The sequence below is a fragment of the Pistacia vera genome, unplaced genomic scaffold, assembly GCF_008641045.1.
Source record: "Pistacia vera cultivar Batoury unplaced genomic scaffold, PisVer_v2 Contig373, whole genome shotgun sequence".
In the NCBI taxonomy this organism is placed as follows: domain Eukaryota; kingdom Viridiplantae; phylum Streptophyta; class Magnoliopsida; order Sapindales; family Anacardiaceae; genus Pistacia; species Pistacia vera.
Window position 1 is genome coordinate 852,746 of NW_022196194.1, and position 18,332 is coordinate 871,077.

Genomic DNA, 18,332 nt, shown 5'->3' on the forward strand with positions numbered 1-18,332 from the left:
TACACTCGCAATATCCAATACACTCACGAGACTAAGTTGTACACTCACAAGACTAAGTTGTCCTTAAGGATATGTTTGACACACGACGTAGCATTAGGGGTGAGCGATTCCGGGTACCCTGCATTTTTCGGGGGAACCGGAACCGAAACCGCACAGTGCAGGTTCTTCAATTCAAGGAACCAGAACCTAAAATGCAGGTTCCGGTTCCTTTCCAGGGTATCCNGTCGTAATGCAGTTTTCCGGCCAGATTCCGGCGATGGTGGCCGGAATCTGGCATTGGGTGGTGGGGGTGTTTTTGTCATTTAACAAACTTTTTATATATGGGGGTGTTTAATTAAATTAGCAAACCTAAGGGGTTTTTTAGAAATTTTTAAATTTATAAAAAACAAAAATTGAAACTTTGAAGGGCATTTTAGTCTTTTCACTATTAATAAACAAAAATCACTAACAGAATATGACGGAAGGTACTTATTTGTCGTTTTAAAACCTTTTGGGTACCAACTTGTTATTATAGTAAATTTTGGGTATGTACAAGTCGTTCGCCCTTTCAAATGGCGTATAAATAAGGAGTTCCTATACCATACCGAACCTTGCACACGCTTGAATAAATGTATTCCAAGCTGAACCGGCCGGTCCGGTTACATTGTTCTCCATTCTAGTTGGTTCCCACTCTAAAAGCCTCCTTAAACCCCAGTAATAAAAAAAATCTCAGAACGACATTAAATTCTTTGAATTTGCAAATCTAGATATCTAAAGATCTTTCCCGTTCTTTCTTTAGCTTGAAAATGGCGGCGATCCGTAGAGCCTCCACTCTTACTTCGTTTTTGCTTTCCAGAACACTCGCTTCAACTACCACTTCTTCCTCGGTGGCCACCACCGTCCACCGTCGCTTTCTCTCAAGCGGCGGCATCAGTGCCAATTGCGGTTCGTACAGTCGCCGCTCCGCTGGAGCCGTCTCTCTCGGCTTCGCCGGAGCGCTCGCTGCGGGCGCATCGCTGTCGTTTCAAGAGGTCCATGCTAAGGAACCGCCGCCGGCTGATTTGGTTCCTGAGGATGTTGTTCTTTATCAGTATGAGGCTTGCCCTTTTTGCAACAAAGTTAAAGGTTTGTTTCCTTTTTTGCTTTGTAATTCGTTGCTTTTATTCTGTTATTTGATTATTTGCTACTTCAATCAACTTTTGAATCTTATCATTGCAAAAGAATTGAAAAGTTAGTTTGAATTTGTTTAGTTTGTTGCTGAAGAGTATAAGAAGAGCATTAACAAAGTTTTTGTTGTTACTGTTTTATAAGGTTGAAGTTTGGCAGGAAGTTACTGGTTCTGCACTCTGAAATATCTTTAGTATGACCGCAGTTTCAAATCCTCAGTGCGTCCATCTAATAAAATCCACTATCAATACATTTTTTTTTTTAATTTTAAAATTAATGAATTGGCGGTGGGTAGGTGGAGAGAAGAGAACATAAATGCATGGGTGATGGGATGTTATTGGATTGGTATGAGTGAAATATGTGCTATGCTGGGTCTACTGAAGATTTTTTCCTTGAATGATTAGTTTCTTTTATTTTCATGCATCTCCTCATTAAGAAAACTTTAGTTTTGTGAGTGTAAGATTGATTATGTGGTTTTACTAGTGAATTGTGTACTTATCAGGCATCATTGACTGTTTAATTCATGAAGATTTATTGAAAATTTAATAATAGCTGGTATGTCTTCTAGTTAAGTCTTTTAAATGTGCTCAAAAGCATTATAATGTGGCCCTTCACCTCCTCTCCTAAATATGCTGACAGATCTGAATGATATTAAATCACTGTTCCGATTTTATGCTTATATTTTAGTATGGGTAATACACTTGATGCTCTGTAGGTGCTGTATTATCGGATGTGATGATGTCTCAATCCAACAAATTATGGACAAGCAACCCTGACGACCCCCTTTTTATAGTTTATTAAGTTATTGCATACCAACTGTCACTCTTTTTCCTGTCCTTTCACTGGTGCACTTTGTATTGATAGCAATTTCATGCATTTTTCTAGAGTATGCGATGCCTAAAGTGCAAGCATGGGGTCCAAGAGGGTGCTGTGGACAGGTAGAATGAAGAAAGGAGATTGGAACTGCCCTCAGTAAGTGTTTGGTAGTTCTTTTTAATAACAAGCTTCTTCTACAAATATTTGCGCAAGCTTCTGTATTATTATTTTGGCATGGAGCTACATATTGTCCTTTGGCATGGGGCTTCTACAAATACCTTATTGTTAATTCTTTAAATTGTGCTCAAAAGCAGTTTAATGCTGGCCTTCATCCTCTCCTAAATAGTGCTGACAGATATTATAAATCACTGTTCCGATTTTATGCTTATACTTTAGTATGTGGTAATACATAATCATGCTTGTAGGTGAGTGTATTATATCGGATGTGATGATGTTCTCAATCCAACAAATTATGGACAAGCAACCCCTGACGACCCCTTTTTATATGTTATAATAAGTTATGCATACCAACTGTCACTCTTTTCCTGTCCTTTACGGTGCACTTTATTGCAGATGCAATTTCATGAATTTTTCGAAATACGCGATGCCTAAAGTGCAAAGCAGGGGGTCCAAAGAGGCTTGCTGTGGACGAGGTAGAAGAGGAAGGAGAGTGGAACTGCCCTCAGTAAGGTGTGGTAGTTCTTTTCAATAACAAGCTATCCTTCTACAAATATTTGCTCAAGCTTCTGTATTATCATTTTGGCATGGGAGCTACATTATTGTCAATTAATGTTCTCAATTGTAACCTGGCTGTGTCAAGGACCAAAAATATAATCTAGGCTTGACTTTCATTCTGATGTTTAGTCTATCTCTAGGATTGGTGACTTTGCATGAGCTTTTAGGTTTCCTTATTATTTGCATTATATGTCATCTGTAAATTTGATCTACTCTCAGCAATTGGCATCTATGTGCTTGCAGGTGCTTTTCATGAACTTTGCTCGCAATAAAAATGTTTGCGTTGCCGTGAGCAACGGCCTAAAGACTGCTATATAGGGAGAGTGGGATGTCCTCGTGGAGTCTCTCCAATTCTCATGTGGGGTTTCGTCTCAAGGTTTAGCAGTAGTGTTTACTAACACACAGTTGCATTTGTTTCAATAGGTGTGATTTCTTAAATTATAGCAAAGAATAGTCTGCCTAAAGTGTAAGTCTGGGCGCCCTAAAGAAGGCAACAGAGTATGAAGAGCAGGTATGGAGGAGACCTTACTAAAAGATGCATCGCGAACGCTGTTAATCACACATGTAGACGATTAGGTGGCTGGCAATGCATTACATAATTACGAACTCATGTTACAGGGACTTTAATATCGCCCATGGCTAGTATTCTACAAAAAAAAGTTGGTTGAGTCTTACTACCTGTTCCAAAAGCTTTGCTATGGCTATTACGAGGGCTTAACAATTAGATGATGTATAGAATAGAAGGGTATTCATTATTGTCATAACTCATCGTTTACATAAAATGGAGGAATGATCTATTTTTGTCTACAATCTTTAGGACTATATTTGTATGAAATTTTGTGGTTGTTGCTAGTAAGGATGAGAAGATGTTTCCTTTACCTTTCACATGTACTTAAATTCATGGCAATTCCAACTAGAAAAGGCTACATGGTGCAAGAAAATGAAAGCAAAAGGGGTTTGAGATTGATATTTTGTGGGATTTGAAAAATAGAGATTTGGTTTCTCTCTTTACATTGATACAATGTTGAAGTTTGATGACAATCGATCTAAATATGTGAAAAGCACAAACTTCAATCAAATTCGATTCACCCGGACTATTTTATTTCTTGATTTGGCTTAGGTTGGCTAAATTTTTTTTTGGGATAATGGATTTGGACCAGTTATAATTTATTGTATTTTAATTAATCTGTGAGGTTATTTAACACCATACAAGATGAATTGTCAAATAAGTGTAAATGATAAATAATCATTTAGTCAACTCTAATGGAGGATCTTTGGTAATTATTAAATGGTTTAATCTTACTATCTGACAACAACCTAAGTCAGTTCAAATTTTCTGAAACTAATTAAACTTTAATTAAATTTGTTTATTGTGTTTAATACAAATTATAAATAATTTAATACCTTTTAAATAATATTTAAATTTATATTTCAAATGGGGGAGAACGACTTATACATACCCAAGATTATCGTAACGGACAAGTTGGTACCCAAAAGGTTTTGAAATGACAAATAGGTACTTTCTGTCATGTTGTGTAGTGATTTCGTTTATTAATGTTTATTAAAAGTGAAAGACTAAATACCCTTAAAGTTTTAAATTTTAGTTTTTTATAAATTTAAAACATTTCAAAAAAAACCCTAAGTTTACAAATTTCACTAAATACCCATATATAAAAGTTTATAAATAACAAAAACACCCCCACCGGCAAGTGCCAGATTCGGCCACCAGCCGCGGAATCTGGCCGGAAAGTTGCGTTACGACACGGAACCGTCGGATCTGTGTCGTAAACGCGTCGATCTGGCCTTTTCGGCCAGATCGTGGCTGATCTGGCCGGAAAAGGACCAGATCTACGGCTAGATCTGGCCGGGAAAAGGCCAGAATTACGGCTAGACTGGCCGGAAAAGGCCACGATCTACGGCTAGATCTGGCCGTCGACGCCGCAAAACTCCATCTGCGGCTCGACGGCCAGATCTGGCAGTATCTGGCCTTTTCGGCCAGATCCGTGGCGGATTGGCCTGAAAAGGCCACATCGGCACTGAACGACACAGATCCGATGGGGATCTGTGTCGTATCAAGTTAAATATTGGATTTTTGTGCTTAGATGTTCTTGAGGATTTTTTTCTTCAAAAGGTTTTAGGCTTCCAAGTGCAAGCATGGAGATTGAATTTTGATGGCTGACACTTGATGCATAATTATGAAGGGTTAGAACATCTTGAGACTAGTTGTTAATGGACCAGTTGTTAATGGAGTAATCATATGGCTTCAGGGCTTTTGCTGCAGTCCTAACACTTTTGTATCTATCATACTTCATTGCTGTGTTAATTTTTTGAAGGTTTGAAAGTTAACATTAATTTACAATACTTTATGACTTGAAGGAACTATCGATCAACCTAATTCAGTGTCGTATGACTGGACTTTAACTCATTGGTCTATGAAACCAAAAAGTAAAAATAAATAGAATGAACCATTATTTGTTAAGACTCAAATGGAAACTTTTTGCATTAGGTGTTTTTTAGATTGAATCAAGTTCCCAGAATCTATGGTTTAAGGATAAACTAATTCAAAGCAAACAATTCAAAAAATTTGACTCTCTTTCACTTCTGTTTGCAGATGCAATTTCTATAACTTCGCTAGAAATTTAATATGTCTAAAGTGTAAGGAAGATGGTCCTAAAAGAATTCGTGGTGGTGACATTGAAATGAAGGATGGAGACTGGATCTGCTCTGAGTGAGTGTGCAATCATCTCTAGCTCCATATTTTTTTTTTAAATTGGAAACTGAAAATTTGTTCGAAAGAAGTAAAATGAGATGCAAAATTGGACCAGTTGTCCACAAATAAATAAATAAATAAATCCCTTGGGGGACAGAAACTATAAAATATTGAATGTTGCTCACTGCTCCATCTCACATTGGGTTTTAGGTCTCAGTAGTTTTTGTGTTCAAAAGATAATTTTATTCACCTTGCTGTCGTTGAATATATTTATTTATCTATCTATTTTTTTATGAGAAACAAAAATTATTCGTTCAATATATCCCTGCATTTCATGTGCCATTGAGTTGTAGGGGGTCATTTGGTTATGTTGGTGAAAACTTATCTGGTTAATTCTTTTAAATTGTGCTCAAAAGCATTCTAATGCTGGCCCTTCACCTCCTCTCCTAAATAATGCTGACATGATATTATAAATCACTGTTCCGATTTTATGCTTATACTTTAGTATGTGGTATACACTAATGCTCTGTAGGTGCATGCATTTATCTCGGATGTGATGATTTTCTCAATCCAACAAATTATGGACAAGCAACCCCTGACGACCTCCTTTTTAATATGTTATAATGAAGTATGCATACCACTTGTCACTCTTTTTCCTGTCCTTTGACTGGTGCACTTTGTATTGCAGATGCAATTTCATGAATTTTTCTAGAAATACCATGCCTAAAGTGCAGCGGGGTCCAAAGAGGCTTGCTGTGACGAGGTAGAAATAGAAAGGAGATTGGAACTGCCCTCAGTAATGTTTTGTAGTTCTTTTCAATAACAAGCTATCCTTCTACAAATATTGCTCAAGTTTCTGTATTATCATTTTGCATGGGAGCTACTTATTGTCAATTAATGTTCTCATTGTAACCTGGCTGTTGTCAAGGACCAAAATATATCTCGCGCTTGACTTCATTCTGATGTTTAGTCTATCTCTAGGATTGGTGACTTTGGCATGAGCTTTTAGGTTTCCTTATTATTTGCATTATAGTTTCATCTGTAAATTTGATCTACTCTTAGCAATTGGCATCTATGTGCTTGCAGGTGCTTTTTCATGAACTTGCTAGCAATAAAATTGTTTCGTTGCCGTGAGCAACGGCCTAAGAGACTGCTATATATGGAGAGTGGGAATGTCCCTCGTGAGTCTCTCCAATCTCTCACAGTTGAGTTTCGTCTCAAGGTTTAGCAGTAAGTTTTACTAACACCGTTGCATTCTGTTTCAATAGGTGTGATTACTTAAATTATAGCAGAATAAAGTCTGCCTAAAGTGTAAGTCTGGGCGCCCTAAAGAAGATGCAACAGAGTATGAAGAGCAGGTATGAGGAACCTCACTAAAAGATGCATCGGAACGCCTGTTAATCACACATGTAGACGATGAGGTGGCTGTCACTGCATGATATAATTACCGAACTCATGTTATATGGGACTTTAATATTCGCCCATGGCTAGTATTCTACAAAAAGATTGGTATGGTTGAGTCTTCCTACTACCTGTTCCAAAAGCTTTGCTATAGCTATTACGAGGGCTACCGTTACCCAATATTGTAGTAGATTCCCGATTCGGTGGCTGCTAACAATTAGTGATGTATAGAATAGAAATGGTATTCCATTATTGTCATAACATCATCGTTTACATAAAATGGAGGAATGATCTATTGTTTTTGTCTACAATCTTTAGGACTAATATTTGTATGAAATTTTGTGGTTTGTTGCTAGTAAGGATGAGAAATGTGTTCTCCTTTACCTTTCACATGTACTTAAATTCATGGCAATTCCAACTAGGAAAGGCTACATGTTGTCAAGAAAATAGAAAGCAAAAGGGGTTTGAGATTGATATTTTGTGGGATTTGAAAAATAGAGATTTGGTTTCTCTCTTTACATTGATACAATGTTGAACGTTTGATGACAATCAGATCCATATAATATGTGAAAATGCACAAACTTCAATAAAATTCGATTTTCACCCGAAACTGTTTTATTTCTTGATTTGACCTCGGTCTACTCAATTTTTTTTTTATTTTTTTTTATAACTGTGGTGTTCAGGCCAACATCACTACACAAGAGAGTAATCAGTCCCGGGGTTGGGCCCAATGGTCTAGTCCCAATTTGGGACTAGTGACTAGTCCCATTATGACCAAGCCCAATTGGTCCCGGGACCAGTCTTAGGCTCATAAAATTTTTTAGGGCTCGTATCGATCCCTAGGATCGATCATGGGCCTATAGGACCTAGAAAATCTTGATATACCCTCCTTATAAATAAAATTTTAGTTTAACCTCTATATTTATTATATATTTTGTATAGAACAGAGGGGTTTTAGATATTTACTAAGGGCTTAAACAAAATTAAGCAGGGGGGTTTGGGACCAGGCTTATGACCGGTCCTAGGCCATGGCCTTGGAGGAGGGGCTGAACTTGGGTCCAGCCCTCCTCCATGGGTTTGGTCCAGTTTTGGGACTAGACTTTATAGGACGGGTCCCAGACCTGGTTTTTTAGATAAGTTTTTTGGGTTCGAGCCTGAATTCCCATCTCTAATACAAGACGAATGAGCCAATTAGGTAAGTCTCAAATATGACGAATAATCATTTTGTTGGACTCTAATAGAAAACCTTTGGATAATTTATCAAAATGGTTAAAATCTTACTGTCAGACGACAACCTAAGTGATTTGACCTAAGTTGGTTCAAATTTTCTAACCCAATTATAAACTTTAATTATATTAATTTATTTTAGTTTGATACAAATTATAAGTAGTTTTATACTCTCTAAATGATATTTTCAATTTTCAAAGGATGTGACATCTTATACAACTTAAAATCCATATAAATAAGGAGTTTCGATACCAAACCGAACCTTGCACACGCTTGAATAGTTGAATTCCAAGCTGAACCAACCGGTTTCGATAACATTGTTCTTTTTCTAGTTAGTTCCCATTCGAGTAGTGTTACAGTTATCAAAAGATGTGTACCGAATTCGTACACCAAATGACATAATAAAATCCTGACCGTTGATTCATTATATATTAATATTAATCAATAGTCAGGATTTTATCACATCATTTAGTACATGAATTCAGTGTGTAATTTTCAGTAACTCTACCATTTTCCCATTCTAAAAGCCTCCTTAAACCCCCATTACTAAAAAAATCCTCAAAAGGACGTTAAATTCTTTGAATTTTCAAATCTAGATATCTAAAGATCTTTCCCGTTCTTTCTTTAGCTTGAAAATGACGGCGATCCGTAGAGCTTCCACTCTTACTTAGTTTTTGCTTTCCAGAGCCCTCGCTTCAACTACCACTTCTTCCTAGGTGGCCACCACCGTCCACCGTCGCTTTCTCTCAAGCGGCGGCATCAGTGGTAATTGCGGTTCGTACGGCCGCCACTACGCTGGAGCCGTCTCTCTCGGCTTCGCCGGAGCGCTCGCTGCAGTCGCGTCGCTGTCGTTTCAAGAGGTCTATGCTAAGGAACCGCCGCCGGCTGATTTGGTTCCTAAGGATGTTGTTCTTTATCAGTTTGTTTCGTTTTTTGCTTTGTAATTCGTTGCTTTTATTCTGTTATTTGATTATTTGCTACTTGAATCAACTTTTGAATCTTATCATTGCAAAAGAATTGAAAAGTCTGTTTATGTTTGTTTAGTTTGTTGCTGAAGAGCATAAGAAAAGCATTAACAAAGTTTTTGTTGTTACTGTCTTATAAGGTTGAAGTTCGGCAGGAAGTTACTGGTTCTGCACTCTGAAATATCTTTAGTATGACCGCAGTTTCAAATCCTCAGTGCGTCCATCTAATAAAATCCACTATCAATACATTTTTTTTTTTAATTTTAAAATTAATGAATTGGCGGTGGGTAGGTGGAGAGAAGAGAACATAAATGCATGGGTGATGGGATGTTATTGGATTGGTATGAGTGAAATATGTGGTATGCTGGGTCTAAATGATTAGTTTCTTTTATTTTCATGCATTTCCTCATTAAGAAAACTTTAGTTTTGTGAGTGTAAGATTGATTATGTGGTTTTAGATTGATTATGTGGTTTTACTAGTGAATTGTGTACTTATCAGGCATCATTGACTGTTTAATTCATGAAGATTTATTGAAAATTTAATAATAGCTGGTATGTCTTCTATTTGATTTGTTTAATTTCTTGCGATATAAGGTTCTTGTGATAAAAGTTCTTATCTAGCTGTTACTTCTTTTATTCTTGTTTTGCTCTTCGCTATAGTTGTTTACAATGCATCACATTTTTTTTTTTTTTTTGGGTATCTCAGCTTTCCTGGACTATTATGATATACCATATAAAGTTGTGGAAGTCAATCCACTTAGTAAGAAAGAGATCAAGTGGTCCGATTATAAAAAGGTACCCATACTGATGGTGGATGGAGAACAGCTGGTTGACTCATCAGGGTTCTTCTTATTTTTTTATTAAAAATGGATTGTGTTAATTATTGGTTTGAAATTTTGAATTAAATTGTATGAATCTCTGAAGCATTGTCTAAGCTACATTCCTTCTGATTTCATTAATGTTGCATGTGGTGTGTGCAGCTATAATTGATAAGTTGGGCCACAAGATAATTCCTGAGAAAATGGCCGTATCAGCTTCTGAAGATGATGAAGAGACAAATTGGCGTCGGTATGGCATATATTCCATAACATATGTCTACTTTTTTCAGCATCTGTTGCTTACATTTTCCTTGTACTGGGCTTGCATTCAAGAAACTTAAGTGCATAGGGTATTGGTGCGTGATATAATGAGAAGGCTTAGAGATTGAATGATATTTGAATTGGGGGAGCTTGAAATACTATACAATGGCAGAATTTGTAGAGGTGGATTGCTGATTTTTGAGGTACATTTGATTGAATAACTGATGGTTAGTAAGTAGGATTATATTAGACAAGAGTCACAGAGAGGCTTTGAAAAGGGATCAGTTTAAGGTTTGGTTCGTAAAGGTTGATGCCTTGTTGATGTTCTATGATAGGTTTCAGATAATATTGGACCTCCTGGGAAAACAAATTTTCAAGTGAACTCATATTTATCCAAATGACATATTTAAATGGAAAAAAAAATGCTATCTAAGTCTAAAAATTGGTTACAATGTGACTTTTACATGTTCAGCTTATAAAACAATTTAGGTTACAATAATACTATGCTTACTCACGATCTTATTAACTATCTTACTATCTTATGGCATAGTACGAGTACCATACGAATAGTACCTGTACTATGCGTTATATTTATACAGGATAGTAAGATGGTTAGTAAGATCGTGAGTAAACATAACATTACTCTTTAGGTTATAATACAATTGTGCTGATGCATTTAAGCATAACAAGCGTTATATTGTCAATTTGGTTTGTAATTATTTGAGCTTAGACTTTTGGAGGTTTGTAAAGAAAATGTAATTCAATTTATAACATTATTATGATGTTACATATTTGAGATTTCTATCTACTTCGTAATATATTAATTTATGCCTTCATGGTGTTAGATGGGTTGATAATCACTTGGTGCATGTCTTATCCCCAAATATATACCGTAATACTTCTAAGGTGCTTGAGTCCTTTGACTATATAACAAGCAATGGTAAGATTATTTCTGAGAATGTATTTCCATGTATTTGTAGACATTGTACGGTTAAATTTTCCTTTGAACCTCTGTAATTTCTTCAAGGTTTTTTTTTTTTTTTTGGGGGGGGGGGGGGGGGGGATAATTTTTATTGGATTATGGTGTACTTATTTGGGTCTTGAACTTCTTTGATGTAGTTGGTTTTTTAATCATATTTTGTAATTGCAGGTAATTTTGGCTTCACAGAAAAAATACAGTGAAATACGATACTACATCGCGATGTACATATGTCCTTATCAACAAATATCTATTTTTTTTTGCACAAATAATAATTGTTTTCAAGAAGAAAACAGATCTTACACATCAATTGTTATGATATTTGTATTTAAATCTTTTTTTTCCCCGTAACACAATGAAATCATCAAAACTCAACAAACTCAAGAGAAGCCAGCATCAACCAAGCAAGAATACTAACCCAATACACTTAGGGGCGTTTGGTTGACGGTAATGTAAGATATTGGGATAATGTCATCTATATTATTGATTACCACGTTTGGTTGTCAAATATATAAGATTCCGGTAATCTTCAAATATCAATAGTAGTACTATTATAATATTGAAGGTAATCTGATTATCTCCGTTTTCTTAGGTATACTAGATATCAGGGTTATCTTTTTTTGTTATAATTTTATTTTATTAATAAAAATTTTAGACAATAATGCCCTCATTTTAAAATAAATTTACATAATACCTATTTTAATTTTACCCTTATTTAACTAAAATTTTGGACAATAATATCCTTATATTTAAAACAATTTACAGACCACCACTGCCACTAGCCACCACCACCACGTCACCCAACGACCACCGTCGACAGTGGCCAACCACTACGGATCGTCGTCGATAAGTCATCAGAGTCCTAAAAAAGAATGAGATTCGGTGGGAGGCTCCAGGAGGCTTCGATATGGCCGTTTCTAGCCATATTGATGGTTGAAAAGGCCATATCGGGCCAGATCTGGCTGAAAATGACCGGAACATTTTCGGCCAAATCTGGCTTGATATGGCCGTTTTTGGCCAATATGGCTAGAAATGGCCATATCAGGCCTCTTAGTCACGGTGAGCCTTTCATGGGGAATTTCGGAGCTTTCAGCTGTGCTTTGCGGTGGCGGTAGGAGGTGGGGGTGATTTTGTAATAAATTAAATTTTATATAAACAGGGTATTTTAACTAATCTGAAATAATGGAGGTTAAAGAATTATTCAAAAATTAATATAAAAATAATATTATATAATATTTAAAAATGGACAATCACCAATCTATTTCCCATAATCAAACATATTAAATAACATACCCACCAACTAATCAACATATTTTCCAAAAAATTTTCAATAATCTTCCAAAATAATTTAACATTCCTAATATCTAACATTTTTGAACCAAATCCCTCTTAATACACTCGCATTATCTTTTCAACTGCTAAAATTATTTATACTTAAAAGACAGGAGACGGAGACCTAAAACAGCCAGCAAGTACACTTAAGAAAAATTATTGTTTAGAATTAGGAAAAAAAAAACTTCAGAAAAATCATTCAAACGTAAAAAATCAAATCAACTGGCTCAGCACGTACACCTTACAGAAGCATTAATCATTCTACTACAAACAATTAGTGGCAGCCGTAAGTCCGGTTTTTGTCATCACAGCCAGCCAAAAACATTCGTTTTCGAACACTCATAGTTAAGTTAAAAATGAACAAAAATTGAACTAACTAGAAGGATTTCAAGAGATGATTAGTGATTCCGGAGCCTTGGTCTTCCTTACGGCAACCAACCTCCAGAATAACGCCGATTAAGCTAACTTTTATTTATACAAAGAACGGCATCGTTTAGCTTCAGAAACCTATACTCGTTCTATCGTCCATCACTTTCTGCGTCTATTAAATTAGGGTTGGCGAGAGGTTTTCGGGGGGAACAAATGAAGGAGACTGTTGGGCTTTTGAATTAAATAAAAGAGCATTCGAAATTTTGAATTAAAATATAAACCGGCAGAATATCACAGTCCCTCAGGTTATCCAAAATTACAAGACGCCCCTTCAGGTTTTCGAAATATATTTTATTACTATTTTTTGTGATTCCAAAATAATTTTAATCTACAAAAATAGGATTTAGAAATTTGTTATATGTAACAATAATAAACTTTGAATTATTCATAAACAAATATGTTGGTGTCAAAATCTCACATCGGTTATAAGACGGAGGCCTTAGTCGCTTATATAGCACAAAAACACACTCACTATCCAGAGATGCTTTTTCAAGACAAAACTGTGCCGGCCTTAAACCCAAAGTGGATAATACCTTACGACAACTCACCTACCATATGTGTGGATCTAGCATATATCAACAAAATATATGGAGGAAAATAAGATCCTAAATACATTTGGGAACAAGTTTTGTTGGTTCGCCCAATACACTGCATAATCCATACACTCACGAGACTAAGTTGTACACTCACAAGACTAAGTTGTCCTTAAGGATATGTTTGACACACGACGTAGCATTAGGGGTGAGCGATTCCGGGTACCTGCATTTTTCGGGGGAACCGGAACGAAACCGCACAGTGCAGGTTCTTCAATTCAAGGAACCAGAACCTAAAATGCAGGTTCCGGTTCTTTCCAGGGTATCCTGTAAAAAATCAATTACCCCCCTATTAGTTTAAAAAATAACAAAAAACCTTATAAGTTTATAAATACACCCCTAACAAATTTTCATTATTCATTCATTTGTGTCCAATGTAACTCATAACCTGTAATCTCTAAGCAACACTTGAATTGTTAATATTTAATTAAGTATTGTAATATGTTTATAATAGAAGTTTAATTAATTAATAATCATACCATGAATTTATAATATAATGTATGATAATTTGATTAAGTATTGTGTAAATGTAAATTACTAATGTTTATAATATAATGTCTAATCAATTAAGTAATCATTTATTATGTAATGTTATATTAATTATATGATCATACTTATAGTATAATGTAAGTTATAATGATAAAATATCATACTATAAATCTATAATAATATTATAATTAATTAAATTTTAAATTATTTAATTAATAATAATGTTTATAATGGAATGTTTAATGATTAAGTAATCATATTACAAATATATAAAGTAATGTTATAATTAATTAAATTTTTAATCGTTTAATTAAGTAAGTAATAATATAGTAAATCTACTGTTTATAATGTAATGTTATAAATTCGTAACTAATTAAGTAATTATGTAATCATTTAACTATTAATGCTATAATTAGTAAGTGATCATAATATATAAGAATATAATAATATTATAATTTAATTGAGTAATTATTTAACTATAATGTAATGCTTAATTATGTTTATAATGAAATGTTTATAAGGTAATATTATAATTAATTAAATTTCTTATCATTTAATTAAGTATTATGCTAAGTCTATGAAGTAAATTAGTAATTACTAATGTTTAAAACATAATTCATAACTCATAATCAATTAAGTAATCATTAATTAGTAATGTTATATTAATTATATGATCATACTATAATAGTATAATGTAATATTAAATGAATTAAGTAATCATATATAATCTATAATTAATATATAATAATTAAATTTCAAATCATTGATAATATACTAATGTTTATAATAGAATGTTATGATTAATTAATCATATTATAAATAATAAGGTAATGTTATAATTAATTAAATTTTTAATCGTTTAATTAAGTAATGTAATAATATAGTAAATTACTAATGTTTATAATGTAATGTTATAAATTCATAACTAATTAAGTAAATGTAATCATTTAACTATGTAATGCTATAATTAAGTAAGTGATCATAATATATAATGTAATATAATAATATTATAATTTAATTGAGTAATTATTTGACTATAATGTAATGTTTAATTAATGTTTATAATGAAATGTTTATAAGGTAATGTTATAATTAATTAAATTTCTTATTTAATTAAGTATTGTGCTAATGTTTATGTAGTAAATTAGTAATTACTAATGTTTAAAACTAATATCATAACTCATAATCAATTAAGTAATCATTTAATTATGAATGTATATTAATTATATGATCATACTATATAGTATAAGTAATTATACTATAAATCTATAATTATATTATAATTAATTAAATTTCAAATCATTTGATTAATATACTAATGTTTATAATGGAATGTTATAATTGATTAAGTAATCATATTATAAATATATAAAGTAATGTTATAATTAATTAAATTTTAATCGTTTAATTAAGTAATGCAATAATATATAAAATAGAAATTACTAATGTTTATAATGTAATGTTATAAATTCATAACTAATTATGTAATTATGTAATCGTTTAACTATATAATGCTATAATTAAGTAAGTGATCATAATATATAATGTAATATAATAATATTATAATTAATTGAGTAATTATTTAACTATAATGTAATGCTTAATTAATGTTTATAATGAAATGTTTATAAGGTAATGTTATGATTAATTAAATTCTATCATTCAATTAAGTATTGCTAATGTTATGTAGTAAATTAGTAATTACTATATTATAAATATAAGACATAATCAATTATAATTATTTAATTATGTAATGTTATAATTAATTATAGTCATAATAATGTAATGTTATAGTGAATAACTATTAAGTAATCATAATATAAATTTTAATGTAATTATAATTAATTAAATTTTTAATCATTTAATTAAGTTTGTACTAATGTTTGTAATAAAATGTTACAATGATTAAGTAATTATACTGGAAATCTATAACGTAATGCTATAATTAATTAAATTTCTAATTATAAGTCAATTAATTAACTATTTAATTATGTTATAACTTATAAGTCAATTAATTAGTAGTATCATTAATGTAATGTTATAATTAATTATACTATAAATCAATTAAGTAATGTTATAAATTATAATTAATTAAGTAATCATTTAACTATAATATAATGTTATAATTGATTAAGTATGATATTTAACTAGTAATTAAATTTATTAATGTTTATCAATTTATCATATATAATTAATTATTACTAATTTATTATAGATATACTTAGAATTTGATAATTGAAGAAATAACTAAATATATATTACTCAATCAGATATACTATTTTATTCAAAAAAATTATTTATAATACATTAAAAATGTAAAACACTTTTAATTGGATCATAATTCCAATTATTCACTTAATTGATCAAAACTTTAATATTAATGTATTATAATATATTAAAGCTTTTAATATGGTGTAATTTATATGTAATAAGTATAATTGTATTCGTATATTTATTTAATTAGGTATTCTAAAATTAACTTTTTCTATTTTAAATTTTTTTATGTAAAATAATAGAAACTCCCCCATTATTTACATTTAACAATATTTCATATAGTCCAGGTTCCAAATAGGTTCTAAATAGGTTCAAAAACAGGTTCCAAAATAGGTTTCAAACAGGTTCAAAATAGGTTTCAACAGGTTCCAAAGCAGGTTCCAAATAGGTTCCAAACAGGTTCCAAACAGGTTCCAAAACAGGTTCCAAACAGGTTCCAAACAGGTTCCAAACCGGGTACCCCCTACGGTTCCAAACTTCAAACCGGGTACCCCTACAGGTTCCAAACCGGGTACCCTTTTTACAGGTTCCGGTTCCGGTTCCGGTTCCGATTCGGTTCCTCCATATGCAAGAACCAGAACCGGAACCGCACAGTAGCGGTTCTAAAAAATGGAACCGGAACCTACCCGCACAGTGCAGGTTCTGGGTAGGTTCTGATTCCGGTTCTGGTTCTTATCCCGGTTCGGTTCTACCCATTACCCGTGCTCACCCCTACGTAGCATAGCATTAAAAACATTGAATAGCACTAATAAATGCAATCATGTGGTTGGTGACAAAATTGTATAGCATTAAATAATTACAAATCTAAAATAATGCAATATACTCCACTTTATAATGCTAAGTAAAACAATTGCATAGTTAATGTATGTTACTTAACATTAATTTAAAAAAATAAAAATGTGTCAATTAATTAATAATATATAAATTTAAATATACATTAATTGATTAAACTATGGTCGATGTTGGTCAATGGTGTTGACTCTTTTTGACTAATGTTGACCGACATTAACCACTAACCCGTTTCAACTTTTAACTTTTTTTAGTTAAATAATAATTGAAAAACATATTAGTTTTTAATAAATACATTTTTATTAGAAAAAATATATACAATGTAATTCATACACCAAATATAGGCTAGTATAAAAATAATAAATGCAATGTTCTATTAAACATCATACAACATTTAGCATGACATTGTATATACAATATAATTTAATGTTATGCTATTCGATTTACCTAAAATTATGCTATGTTGCATACAAAACATACCTTAAGATTATATGGTTCGTCTAAGTCTACGACACAATAATAGAATAATCCATTTATTAACATGGTCTTGATATACTTTAAATAATAGTTGTTCTTATTATTTTAATTTTTTTTTTCTATATCAATTTAATCTAATAATGAATTACTAATCTCTAAATCAAATTTTTTGTCCTTTAAAACTAAGATCACGACAAGTTCAAAGCAACTAAATACAAAAGAGTGTTGGTGACATACTTAAAAGTTAAAAGTAATCCATTAGAGAGAACGAGAAAAAAAAAATTTAGGGTGAACTGTGAAGTTTCTGAACAAACGGGGGTGTAATGAAAAAATCAAGATTTACTTTCAGATTTTTAATTTTTTGCTTAAAACCCTAGATAAAACCCAGCTCCATTGTCGTCAAAACTCTCAAGTGCCGACATAAGCTTCAGCTTCTTCTCTACTCGCTAAAACACATGTCAGCGACGAGGTTATTCCTCTTCACAACCTTCTCACTTCTACTCGTAACCATAAAACACCCTCTCTCTAATCCCTCCACGTTTCCTCGCCCAACGCTTCATTTCTCCTCGCTCCGGTTTCGCCGCTACAGTTCCTCCGTTGCGGTGGATGCTGTCACGGGATGTGACACAGATTCCGCCAAGTTGAGTGAGACAGCTCCCTATCATTGCTTCCAAGGCCTGCTTCAAACCTGCCAGCAAAAGAAACAAGTCAAATTTGCTGAGGATGAACTATTACAGGACGTTGAAATGAAAAGAGGCGATTGGATGTGTCCCAATAAGTCACATTGAAAATTTATTACTCTCTTCTTCAGTTGAATCACTATGTCTTGCCCAATGATTTTTATGGCAAAAAAACATCTTCCTAGAATTGATGATCTGACAGTTTGTAGAG

The 18,332-nt window shown here is 32.8% G+C and overlaps 2 protein-coding genes, 1 long non-coding RNA gene and 1 other non-coding gene across 4 annotated transcripts in view; 2 read left to right on the top strand and 2 right to left on the bottom strand.

The window, feature by feature from the left end:
• The window catches only part of LOC116140458 (protection of telomeres protein 1b-like), a 93,795-nt gene that overhangs the window by 7,704 nt on the left and 67,759 nt on the right, over positions 1-18,332 (bottom strand). The gene's annotated exons all lie outside the window — the stretch shown is intronic.
• On the top strand, positions 632-11,279 carry LOC116140459 (prostaglandin E synthase 2-like). The gene is made up of 5 exons (XM_031426081.1): positions 632-1,104; positions 9,707-9,841; positions 9,981-10,068; positions 10,925-11,019; positions 11,230-11,279. Exons 1-5 carry the CDS (start codon positions 786-788, stop codon positions 11,259-11,261), a joined length of 669 nt encoding a protein of 222 aa, XP_031281941.1. The 5' UTR covers positions 632-785; the 3' UTR covers positions 11,262-11,279.
• LOC116140462 lies at positions 6,494-7,119 on the top strand. Its single transcript, XR_004129633.1, has 2 exons — positions 6,494-6,588; positions 6,676-7,119. It is a non-coding gene; the product is annotated as an uncharacterized LOC116140462 (long non-coding RNA).
• On the bottom strand, positions 12,613-12,704 carry LOC116140560. The gene has a single exon (XR_004129649.1). It is a non-coding gene; the product is annotated as a small nucleolar RNA snoR113 (small nucleolar RNA).